The following is an 11840-nucleotide window of genomic DNA, read 5'->3' as shown; positions in this document are numbered from 1 at the left end:
GTATGTTTATTCCTTACTCACAGTCAGCTCAGCCCAGAACTACATCTGTATTTAGTTGTGACACCAAACAATTCCATTTGCGTGGAAAAGTTTGCACTTACAAATTAAGTAAGAACTTCATTTATGGTATGAATTATCATCCTTTCTTAGGCATAATTTGTAAAGGTATTTACATGTCTTATTTTTACGTTTTCTGAAACCTTCTGAGGCATCATTCTCTGACCTAAGCTGCCAATAACTTTAAAAACAGAATTTAGTATCAATGTCATAGAATATGCTACAAAATAGAGATGAATGGAATACATAATTTTCATTTCAGTTTGTCTCTGCATTTGATTTGGGACACAATATTAGAAGTTGTATTTTAATTTTTTTTTAAGAGAAATTCTGGCTCTTGCTGTACTTTTGACATGGGTCCCATACTTCTGCTCTTAGGTTGGTGATTGTTACCTGCATACATACACATCTTTCTTTCACAGAAGTATTTTTTTCACATTTCAAGCTACCTCCTCTTGTTTCTGTTTTATATTTTAGTTTGTTTCAGAGCTTCTGTTTCCTGTGATTATGTATTTGAATTCAACTATCTTAATAAGATGAGAACCTAGACAAAATCAAGTCACTACTTCCGGCTGTTAGTTACTGGAATTATACCATCCAGATAATACTGTAATTAACTTTACTTTCTATTTGCAAAATTATTTGTTAATCACTGTATTTCCAGACAATTCTTATTAAGATAAAAATTAATTGGAAATCATATCACACCAGCTCAGCTTATCAACTTTAACGGAAGTTTCACCTGCCTAGGACAAAACTCTGTTTTTGATACATTTGATCTGTTTTAAATAAAGATGTGCTCATGCATTAAATTGGAGGAAATAAATTAATCTATATTGTGAAGTTGCCAGCTGTTTAACTCCTTACGAGTTAATTAAAATAGTTTCAACTTTTTCATATTAATATACTTTAACAGTGACAAATTTTGATGAAATTAAGGGACTGCTATTTTATTTTTGACAATGGTTACATGTCTGGTTCATTGCAAGCAATGAACAACTTATATTTGTTAATTGCTCTTTAGGCAATATTCATTACACATGCTGTGCAAAAGGAATGTTAGAGCAACTTACCATGAGATACAAAAAGAAGTAGGCTGTTTTACCAGGAATAGAAGAATTCCAAGTGGTTTAGATCTTCAAAATACTTTAAAGACTTCTTCGAACATCTCTGGAAAGTTCATATTTGACAAGACAATTTAGAAAGGCAACAGATGCTGGAGAAAGAATTTAACAATGAAAACATGAATATTGATATACTATGGATAAGAAATTTAATAATTGAGAGTAGCTGCATACTTACATATCTTGTAGTGCTTGCAGACTTGAAATTAAATATTCTTACTGTGTTTTGCTATGTGCTGAAAATATAATTTTGGGTTATAAGTAATAATCTACTTTGCTGACTGGAAAGTTGTGATGCTGGCTGTAAGTTGCAATGACTTACTCTAAAACTTAAAACCAGGATGTCTCTCCCTTGCTATATAGCAGTTGATACTGCCAGTCTGTGGATTGTTAGAAGCTGGAAAATTCATAAAAAAACTACAAAAACCTGTCTGCTTGGCTTACTTTCTGCTGAGTCTTTCACGTATCATAGGAATTTGCTCTGTAGGCAGTATTTCTAGATATGTTGCAAGCTGTACAGGTGGGTGTATACATATTGTCTGTGTCAGGATTACCAAGTTGCCTGACTGGTATTCCTGTCAAATAAGCAAACCTTCATTCGCAACAGCCTGTTTTTTCATACATAGGTAAAAAAAAAAAAAAATAAAATCAATGCTAATGTTTCCTCCAGTAACATTTTCAGTCTCATCGGAAACAAATAGTTGTTACTAACCTGCAGGCACAAAATGCTGCACTAAGTGCACAAGCAGTAATCCTCAGACCCGTACAAAGGCTCAGCAGTGCCACTGCCTGCAGGCTGACAGAAATCCCAGAAATCTCAGTTGACATTTCTTAACTGTTATTTCTGCTGTATTGCAATAGGCTCTAATTGTTGTTTCAGAGCCCGGGCAGTTTCCATAGTCTGTCCTTGCATACTTATTACATGCATCCGACTATTCTTTATCTACACATTTCCAGAAATCTGAGAAGTGCAAAGGCCCATGACACCATAAGCAATTAATCAGCTTATCTTCAGGTGAGTCTACATGTCACTGAAACTGCATTCTCTCACAGACCATGCCAAAGTTGGACATAATGATAACTTGTTAAAAGGGGAAATGCCTGATTAGGCTTAGGATGTTCCATCACCACAAGTCTGTGATGTTTTCACACCTCCTCCATCGTATTTGGTGATTATGCTTGCATATAATGTTCTCCTCAAAGTAGAGAGGCTAGCTGCCTAGCAAATAGTTTGCCCCTTCATTGCTTTTGAGCCAAAATAGTATCTTGGATATCATGTCATCTTCAAACAATCCTTTTGCTGCTTTCTATATTAACAGAAAGTCTGGGCAGCAGAAGTGGTTTTGGCACATTTTGCCAAAAATCTAACAACACAGCTGAAAGTATAGCTCTTCATGTTAATTGTTATTAGTACTATTGGTTTCATCTTTCTTGCCCACATATTTAGTTGAACATTTTGCTCCTATTTGCAATAGGCTAAAATTTATCTCAAATCTGCCAAAACTCTGCAAAAAATAATACTTTGACAAGCATGATCTTGGAGGAGCAAATCTTTTTGTCAGTGATAAAATGTGTCTCTTGACACAAAATCCTTTCCTCCATGCAATTTTCTTGTAAGCTTTACCACTGATACTGGATATATGGCAACATTTGAAAAGCAGCTTGACTTGTTGCATTATAACTGTGCTTACTGAACTTTGATGAAAATCTGCTTAGTATTACACATATCCCCTCTAAAATTCTGTCACACCTCTCAGGTTTTGGGTTGTTCAGGGGCCCTATCACTATGGGTCTGACCCTGGGTTCAAAGCCACCTTGGTTTAAATTCATAAGCTTTATACTGTGTGAGTTACAGGCTGCATGATAGATTTTGGGAGCTGCCTTTTATCATGCATTAACCTAAAATGTCAGAAAATTTGCATCAAACTCACTCAGACATGTCTGGTTTCAGAGCGTCTGGAATGCTCTTCTTTGAGTAGGGCAGTATGTTGACTTGTATCACTTTCTCCTGAAGAATCAGGACACTTCCTGCTCACTTTCTTTATTTAGCATATGGAATGAAGTCGATGGAGCAGAGGATTAATGACATCATAGCATATGGAGCATGCTCTCTCTTCAGGCCTTGGGGTCTCTTAAGCTGTGTATATACCACTGGGTTTATTCCATGCTGCTCCATTTAGCATTATCCATGCCTGAACTGTGGTCACTGCTATATCCTTTTATAAAAAATATTTCCTATTGAGTAAGTGACATAAAACAATCAAAAAGCGGGGAGGGGAGGGAGGGAATCCACTAATGAAAATATGCAAAAATATTTTTAAAAGTACAGTGGAAACTCAAGGCAGTATCCTGATAGAGAACATGATGGCAGAAGTTTGTGTGCCCTGAGTGAGGTGGAGCAATGCACAATATGCCGTAACCTTGCTTTGCTTCTGAGTTCATTACTGTAACCTGAAAATTACAATAGCATGCTCACGTACCTGGCTCTGGCAAAGCTGCTTCTGAAGATGGAATAATTCAGAGTTTGTTTGATGAAGGTAACTTCAGAATCTGCTATGCCCAGTTAAAGAAAGGATCACTTTAAAAATGAAGCTAACTCTCATGTTCTGGGGCAACTAATCTATATTCTGTGTATTAACATGATATAATCCTAAAATGCAATTGATTTTCTATTCATAGAAGGAAATGTCTGTAAGAAGAGTCCATAATTATAGGTTGTTCAGCTTTCACCATGATTTTGGGGATTTTAAGTCCAGAACTCATAACACATTTTACACATTTATTCATAATGTCTTACTTGTACATTGTGTGTGTGTCTACACATTAGGCTGAAGAAATGCTTACACAAAAGATTGTGCTTCAAACAACTTTTTTATTACTAGCTCTTTGTATTTGCTAAGTAATACAAATTAACTTTTCTTTAAAATACTATTTCCCCAAATTAAGCTGCCATTATTAGCAGTTGCGTAACACAGCTCAGGACATTGCACTTGCAGTGTGATTCATCCAGAAAAGGCTCCATTTCTGCACTGATTCTATGCAGATGCATTAACCTTTCCATGTCAATCTGTCTCTAATCAGTCTTATTGTTTAGAACTTTCTATTTAGTGTTCATGGGGTTTTTCCACCATAGTAACCAGAAATCTAAGTACACACCTCATCTTATAGAGAACAGGAAGATTTTAAATCAAAATCCTGACAGCTGTTTGGTACATAGTAAGTGTTATGCCTCCTTTATCTTTGGTTATATTAAAGTAGGGGACATGAAACGAAAATAAAATATAAATTTGCCCTTCTAGTGTCTTCCCCAAGTCTGCAGTACCAGTGATATCCCTGCCGGCTTTGAACTGAGCTTCTGAGACCAGTGTCTTTGATATGATCCTTGCCCTCTCAGTCATGCTGCTTCATAGAGGAGTTTATGTCACTGATCTGCTGACAGCCAGATAGCTATTTTTTTCTGCAACACTGTACTGAGGGTAGAAGTGACATTATGCCATTTACAGTGGGTTTCCCCACCCCTCTTTTAAATTATTAAATGCAATGCCAGGGACAAATTATTCTTGGAGACTGAAGAATTGTGATCTTTCTAAAAGACTTGGATTAATTCCAGCTGGTTTAAAGCACTTTTTTTTCCATTAGCTAGAAGAGGTGATTAGCATGAAGAACCTCCCGAGTTAAATGTCTTTAAAGTTAGTGCTGGTAAACTGAACCATTGTATCTTGTGTTAGGCCTATTTTAATGGCTCAGTTGTAATCTCAGCCCATAATCTTTTCCTGAGGTAACTGCCTATTTCCTCTCTTCGTTTCAGTACAGCTTTTCTGACAAACAAAGCCAGCATATCTCTTGCCAGCACATTTCTTCATTTCACCTGTATGAATTTCTGATGGAAAGCCTGTTAGATGGACAGTTCAAGGGAAGAGCATTACGAGTATCACAGCGGTTTGTTTCTGAGGTGAGCACCCACCACTTCCTGAGTGTCGTTCCCGCCCCACACCACAGTGGTTTCTGCAACACTCTTTCGTTTATTCTCTTTGTTGTAACTTAGTGAAGACATTTAAGAACTGACAACTAATTGAGAATTTCTTGAGCGCCGTTTCCTCAGTTCTGGAGAATCTCTTCTTAAACAAACACACTTCAGCTAACGTGCAGAAGAAAATATGCCGGCGGAAGCACCTGAGCTGCGCCTTCTCAGAAGGAGATACACTGGTGAGGGAGCGCCGCTTTTTCCTCCTCCACATCTGTGTCTGGGCCCCACCTCCGGCGCACAAGACAGCGGTGGGCACCACGGACGCCGAATGCTCCGCCTCGGCTGGGAGTGACGGGGTCGCAGCGCCCTCTCCCGACATGGCCGCGGCGCGAAGGGCCGTTCGGGGCCCTCGCACCGGTCCCTGGGGCGGTTCCCTCGGCGCTGCCGAGCTGTTCCGTAGCCGCCGGCCACCTGTGTAATTTGTACACTTTACTTTTTATTGCTCTCTTTCATTTTTCAATACAGGCAGTGGACCCTGGAGACCGGCCCCGCAAACGGTCCTCCTACTGCCCAGGGGGCGCGGCGGCCGCCCGCTCACAGCCCCGCTCTTGGCCCCGACGCCGAGCCCAGCGCATGCACGTTGCTTACTACTACCGTGTCAGGCTGCGGTTCCTGTTCCGGGCGGGGTGGCGGCGGCATGGACCGGGAGCTGCTGCGTCAGGTGCTCAACTACCATGGTCCTGAGCTGCTCTCGCTGCTCCGCGCTGAGCAGCAGGACAACCCTGACTTCCGCGGGCTGCTGCCGCCGCCGGGGACCGTCTTCGAACAGCCACGCGGCGCCCAGCAACCGCCGGCAGCATGGTAAGGGGTGCCGGGGCGGTGCGGATGGGGGAGCGAGCTGTGAGGTGCCGCGGAGTGGTTCTCACGGGGTTGTTCTCACGGGGTTGTTCTCACTGGGTTCTCCTCCTCCTAGCAAGGAGAGGACGAGTCTTGACACCGAGATAAAGCGCTTCATTGCCAAAAAAGCTGATCTCCTTTTTGCCCACTCGTGGAGACCCAGCGGGCCTCTCTCCGAAACGATTGAAGAAAATGAAGGTAAGCTGGCCTCACGGGAACGGTGCTGGGTGTGTGGGGGCCCTGCACTGAAAATCGGCGTTGCTGAAAACAGGGTGACAGTTTTTGCTGTGCTTTTTGTAGGCTGCACACAAACAGCCTGTTACAAATAAGCTAAATTTCGCATGTTTAAAAAATGCGATTTTAACATGTGAAGTATTTTATGTTCTCAGGTTGTAGCTTAGTTGTTTCACAACTGTGTTGTGTGTTGCAGACTATTACGCTGTTATGCCACCCCTGGAACGGTTCATGGAGGTTCCCAGGGAAGAGAGGAGAGGATTATTTTTTCATGACATTGACCGTGGCGATATCGTGATCGGGAAGATTACTTCTATTCGCGAATTCGGCTTTTTCATGGTGTTGATTTGTCTGGGAAGTCGTTTCATACGGGAAATTTCAGATTTACAAATCACTGTAAGATACAGCTTTGATCAGTATTTTATTGTTGATAAATAATAACTCTTTAATGTATTAGTTGTCTCGTGTTTTTTAATGGAGTGGTATGTGAAGTGAAAGGTGAAAATGAGCTTTGCGATGGTGGGTGGCATCTGAATTTGTGAATAGCTTATGGTGCGTTGCTGAGACAGCAAATGCTTCTTTTTATGCTCCATACTCGGTGCGTACTACGTCTGAGTGGTTTGTAATTTATGAGTGCATAATTTTTTACTTGAACCAAGATGTGCTTTTAACTATTATGGCTCTGATGTGCATTAAAATTAAATAATCATATTTTGGCATAATCTTGGGGACAAAAAAAATCTCAACTTTTGGGTTTGTTTATGATATTCCTACATTATTCTATTGTAGGCTCTTTGTCCTTTGAGAGATGTGCCTTCTCAAAGCAGCTATGGAGATCCTTTATCTTATTATCAAACTGGAGACCTTATTCGAGGCAAGTAGCTGTAGAATTTGTCAGGAATCTCTTTCAGTTTTTGAGACATTTCTGTAACTGTCTTTCACTGTTTATATAGCTGTCGTCAAGGATGTTGATCGTTACCACGAGAAGCTCGCGGTGTCACTTTACAGCTCTCTTCTTCCACCCCATCTTTGCAAGACAAAACTAGGTGTAATTACTTCTGATGACTTCCCACTACATTATAAGTAAGAACATGCTATTCAGCTGTACTTGCTAGGTATATTCCGTGTGTTTGAAGAACATTTTTGACAAGCTGTTCTTAAAACTTGATGTTTTTTCTGATTTAATCGGATGATTACAGGATTTTTGCTGTTTGTCTCTATAACATACTTGTTTCTGGATATGTCAGCTGTGGTTGGTCTTAGGAAAGCAAAAAGCAGAGCAAGGTATCTGTCACTGTGGGACTGTGTTAGCAAAACACCACAACAAACAAACTAACCCCCAAAAACAAAAGAAACAAGAACCTTGGGATACTGGAATATGAAGTTTTTAAAATTTAAAAATTACCCGTAGAAAATAGGAAGACACAGGACTCTCTACAATTTTTGTAGAATTTTTTATGTCCTGGAGATACCTAGATATGTGCCAAAATAGGTTTCAGAAGTTAGCTTAGGCTAAAAGATACAAGAGTTGCTAAATTGTAGAAAAATATATGCCTGTAAAATGGAACAAGTTGTGAGCAGTGATAAATATCAATATAGGCATTTTTATTATATACATAAACATCATGAAATTGAATATCTGTGAGGTTTTGCTAGCGTGCATCAGTGGTTTTTTTGTGGTTTGTGTTTCTGGTTTTTTTTTAAGGCGAAGCATGGAAGTTGCTAATACAGCAGAGACCTTTGAAGAGGTTTTGCATCGTTCCCCAGGATTTGGTAATCCATCATTAGTTGAATATTTAGCAGAAAAACTAGGAATAAATGAATCAAATCCACCGTCTTTGCTAAGAAGTCTTCAAATGTAAGTGATCTTTACATTGTTCCTATCCTATAGCTTCATGAAGATTATTCTACTCCATTGAGATAGACCAGACCACTTATACTTAAACCTTTTCCATTTTGATTTGCATGACTGCAGCTTACATGTCCTTAAATATTTAAAAGCAGACTCTTCTAGAGTAAGAAACTTACATTTGAAATTCTGTTGCTCTGAATAAGCAAGACACCTTATGACATGTAATGTTTGATACCAAATAGCTTAGGAATTTATTGCTCAGATCTTGTCAGTATCTTTGGATTGAAGTGCAGGATATTTAAGTTTTAGTGTCTTCTGTCAGATGTTTACTCACAGTATTTATTTTAGTAATACATCTGCTTTCATAAAATACGATTCAAACATATCTAGTGATATATATTAGGTCCCAAAGCAGGGGTGAATATGTTTTTGTTAAACGTGCTGCAGATGTACTAGTTTGATTCAGCACTTCTAGGATAGATTGGGAAAAGCTGGTTTCAGAAATACAAAAGAATGTTCCTGACTGAGGGAGAGCAATAAAGCAATGTATAAATAGTATTTCAGTTTATTTGAACTGCATTACGTGTTGTAAGTTTCATTTTGTAGACTCAGAACTTCAACTTGATGGTTTTGTTTGCTTTTTCCTTAAAGTAAAAATTTCAATGAAGAAGATTTTGCCCCTGCCTTGAGGAAAAAGCAGTCTGAATCATGGGCCTTGAAATGGTATGTAATACTTTCTCTTGTCAGAGCTTATTGTTAGTAGGTTACAGGTTATATTTCTTAAAAGAAAATACACATTGAACCACTTTTTCCAGCACCTGTGTAGTGATGTAACCAGGAAGAACTTCTTGAAAGTAGCCCTAACTGCTAAATGGATACATGATAGATAAAGTTTCAAGATTAACTTCCAAAATATTTGTCAGGTTAAAATGAGTATTCCCTGGAACATCTGCAATGTGCTGGCCTATTGATGAGATGTGACTAGGATTTTAGACAATACCAGGTACACAGTTTTCCATTTTAAAATTGAGTGTTGAATGACTTATTACTGCTTGTCATAACATTTGGGCCTCAGACTGTAGATTTAATAAGCACATTATGCTGCCTTTTGAAAGGTAAATGTATTTCCCTGGCTGCATTTGGAACGGCAGCTCTAGATACATGCTATTGCTTTTAAGCTGTACATCTGTATGTGGGCATGCTCTACAGGGTGAAGGAGGCAGAACAGAGACTATTCTCCTCAAAATGTGTATCTTTTGTGGAAAAACTTGTTTTGAATCCGCCAGGTCCTAAAAAAACCCAAACCAAAAACTGAAATCTCAGAATTTCTGGGTTCTGTGCTAGGAAAGCAGTGTTTTTTGTAAAATAAGTAGTTTGCAACTTTGATTAGTTGCTGAAAAAACTGCTTGTAATGTTAAATACAAATTTTAATTTTAAAAAAAGTTATTACAAAAAGTTCTGAAATTCATCTCTTGGTTCTCTTCCAATAAAAGAAGCAATTAATCTCTTAGGAATTGTAGAAGAAAGATTTTACAGCTCATATTACTTGAACCTTAAATAGTTGAGTTTGAGATGAGCTGGTTTCAGTGTGTACCATCTATCCATCTTGCCTCGTGTCGTTGGTTTAATGGTGACTTTTAACTCTGGATATAATTAAGCCTGTTCCAGTTTAATGGTGGTAGGTCACAGCCAGAGTTTTGTGCAGAGAAGTGCTTAAGTATTCACTCTATAAATGAAAAACAGTGTAACATAGTAGCGCTGTCTGCAGAAATGCTCTCCGCTCTATCACATAATCTGAAATGCCAGTGTTAAGTACACGATAACCAGGTCAAGTTTTATTACCTGTCACTTGTTTGGAACCATGATTTGTGAGCAATTAACAGTATGAAATCTGCACAGACTAACTGTACATGATGTTTGCTAAATCCTTTTCTCCAGTGTGAAGGCAGGGGTTGATTATTTTAAGGATGGGCACCACGTGGAAGCCATGAATGAGTACAACAAAGCTTTGGAATTTGATCCAGAGAATGTTGAAGCTTTGGTAGCACGTGGAGCTCTGTAAGTCTGCTTGTTTCACTGAGTTTTCTACTTTGTGAAAGAGAAACAACACTAAAATCTGCGCAACTTGTCTGTTGTTCTAGGTATGCAACAAAAGGAAGTCTGAACAAAGCCATAGGTGACTTTGAAATTGCTTTAGAAAACTGTCCTACCCATAGAAATGCAAGAAAATACCTCTGTCAGACTCTTGTGGAAAGAGGCGGGCAGTAAGTCTGTTTTCATTTGGTTGTTGACAATTTTTCTCAGTATTTTTTGAATACTGTTCTAGTTAGGACACAGAATGGCATCTTTCCCTCCTGGCTGGGTTTAAAAAAAATAAAAAGCTTTTGTTGGAAATAACACCTGCTCATGCAGTCAGTTTATACTTTCTCCTCTGATCCAGTTAAAATCCTGGCAAAATATTTGAGGTTTAATCCTTGTTACGCTTTCACTGGTAGGATACCAGACTTGAAGAGTCTTGTCAAATGTGTGAATACATTCCAACAGGCTATGTTTTTTTTTGTTTTTTTTTTTATTTGTTTGTTTGGCTTTTTAGGGTTGGTTTGTTTTGGGGTGGTTTTGGGCTTTTTTTTTTTTTTTTTTTTTTCCTGTTTGGAGGGGCTGGAGGAGATGTTTGTGAATGCGGTTTGTTTGGTTCAAGAAAGTATTTGTAACAAAATCGTGTTCTTTTACTCTACTGAAATATTGGTTAAACTCTGTAACAAAAAAATTTACTTTTGAATATTTAGCAAATAGATTTCTTTTAAGCCCTGTGTTGAGAAGAAACGGACAATATTTTTGAAACTGGAATTGACCAAGAATAGTATTACTGATGATTTGGAGGTAATAATAGGTCCAAAAATACCAGTTTACTACTTTAAGAGATAATAATATGTCAGAAATACTGTTTTACTTTTGTACTGAGGTGGGCTAAAGTGAGTGATATGGTGCTGGAGGGATGCAGTGGTATTGTCATAGTGCAAATAAGAAATATAGTCCTAAAAATAAGAAAAAAAAAATCAAATTCTGTGGCTTAACTGTATACTATTGTCACTTGAATTTCAGGTTGGAAGAGGAAGACAAACTAGTAAATGCTGAGAGTTATTATAAGAAAGCCTTAAGTTTGGATGAGACTTTTCAGGAAGCAGAAGAGGCCTTAACAAAACTCCGTAAGCATATACAGGTGATTCTTTACTTTCTCTTCATATAGTGCTCTCAGTGACAACAAACATCAAAAATCATATTAGACCTTTTGAACATGGTGAGTTTAAGGTCGTGGTTTGTCTGCTTCCCTTCTTTAAAGTAAATCTTTTACAGTAAGCATTATGGCTGTACCTATCAGAAGAAGGTACCCCTTGATGACTTCACTGTTCTGAACTGGATAGTAAAGAAATGCCAAATAGTGGAGACAGGGAAAGAGCAAAGCTTGTTAACCCTGTCAGCTAAAGCAAGGATAAGAATATTCCATCATACAAGAATGATTAATACTATTAAATGATAACATTATGTGAATATAAACAGAGAAAGTGTAAACTTGAGCAAGCCAAATAAACATTTCACACCATCTTACTGGCCAAATCCTTGTGATTTGGAGTAATTGTGAAAATATAGAGTAACATCAGCCAAAGCTAACCCACAGGATCATCACAGGAGAGGGGAAATGAAGATGTAA

General features: G+C 38.4%; 1 protein-coding gene across 2 annotated transcripts in view; it reads left to right on the top strand.

Moving 5' to 3' along the window:
- The first annotated feature begins 5516 nt into the window (after window positions 1-5516).
- Window positions 5517-11840, top strand: part of TTC14 (tetratricopeptide repeat domain 14) — a 14140-nt gene continuing 7816 nt past the window's right edge. The window contains exons 1-10 of one of the 2 annotated variants that reach the window (XM_061452457.1): window positions 5517-6009; window positions 6122-6243; window positions 6476-6675; window positions 7069-7153; window positions 7233-7362; window positions 7985-8137; window positions 8783-8854; window positions 10070-10189; window positions 10273-10395; window positions 11234-11351. In XM_061452457.1, coding sequence (XP_061308441.1) covers window positions 5846-6009; window positions 6122-6243; window positions 6476-6675; window positions 7069-7153; window positions 7233-7362; window positions 7985-8137; window positions 8783-8854; window positions 10070-10189; window positions 10273-10395; window positions 11234-11351 — 1287 coding nt within the window. In that variant the 5' untranslated portion in view covers window positions 5517-5845. The remainder of the gene's footprint in view (window positions 6010-6121; window positions 6244-6475; window positions 6676-7068; window positions 7154-7232; window positions 7363-7984; window positions 8138-8782; window positions 8855-10069; window positions 10190-10272; window positions 10396-11233; window positions 11352-11840) is intronic. The other variant, XM_061452456.1, reaches the window with a different exon arrangement.

Source organism: Pezoporus flaviventris, unplaced genomic scaffold, assembly GCF_033815535.1.
Source record: "Pezoporus flaviventris isolate CSIRO_AGI_PZ_B2104156 unplaced genomic scaffold, CSIRO_AGI_Pfla_v1 ptg000013l, whole genome shotgun sequence".
Classification (NCBI taxonomy): domain Eukaryota; kingdom Metazoa; phylum Chordata; class Aves; order Psittaciformes; family Psittacidae; genus Pezoporus; species Pezoporus flaviventris.
This window is presented reverse-complemented; position numbering and strand designations above follow the sequence as displayed.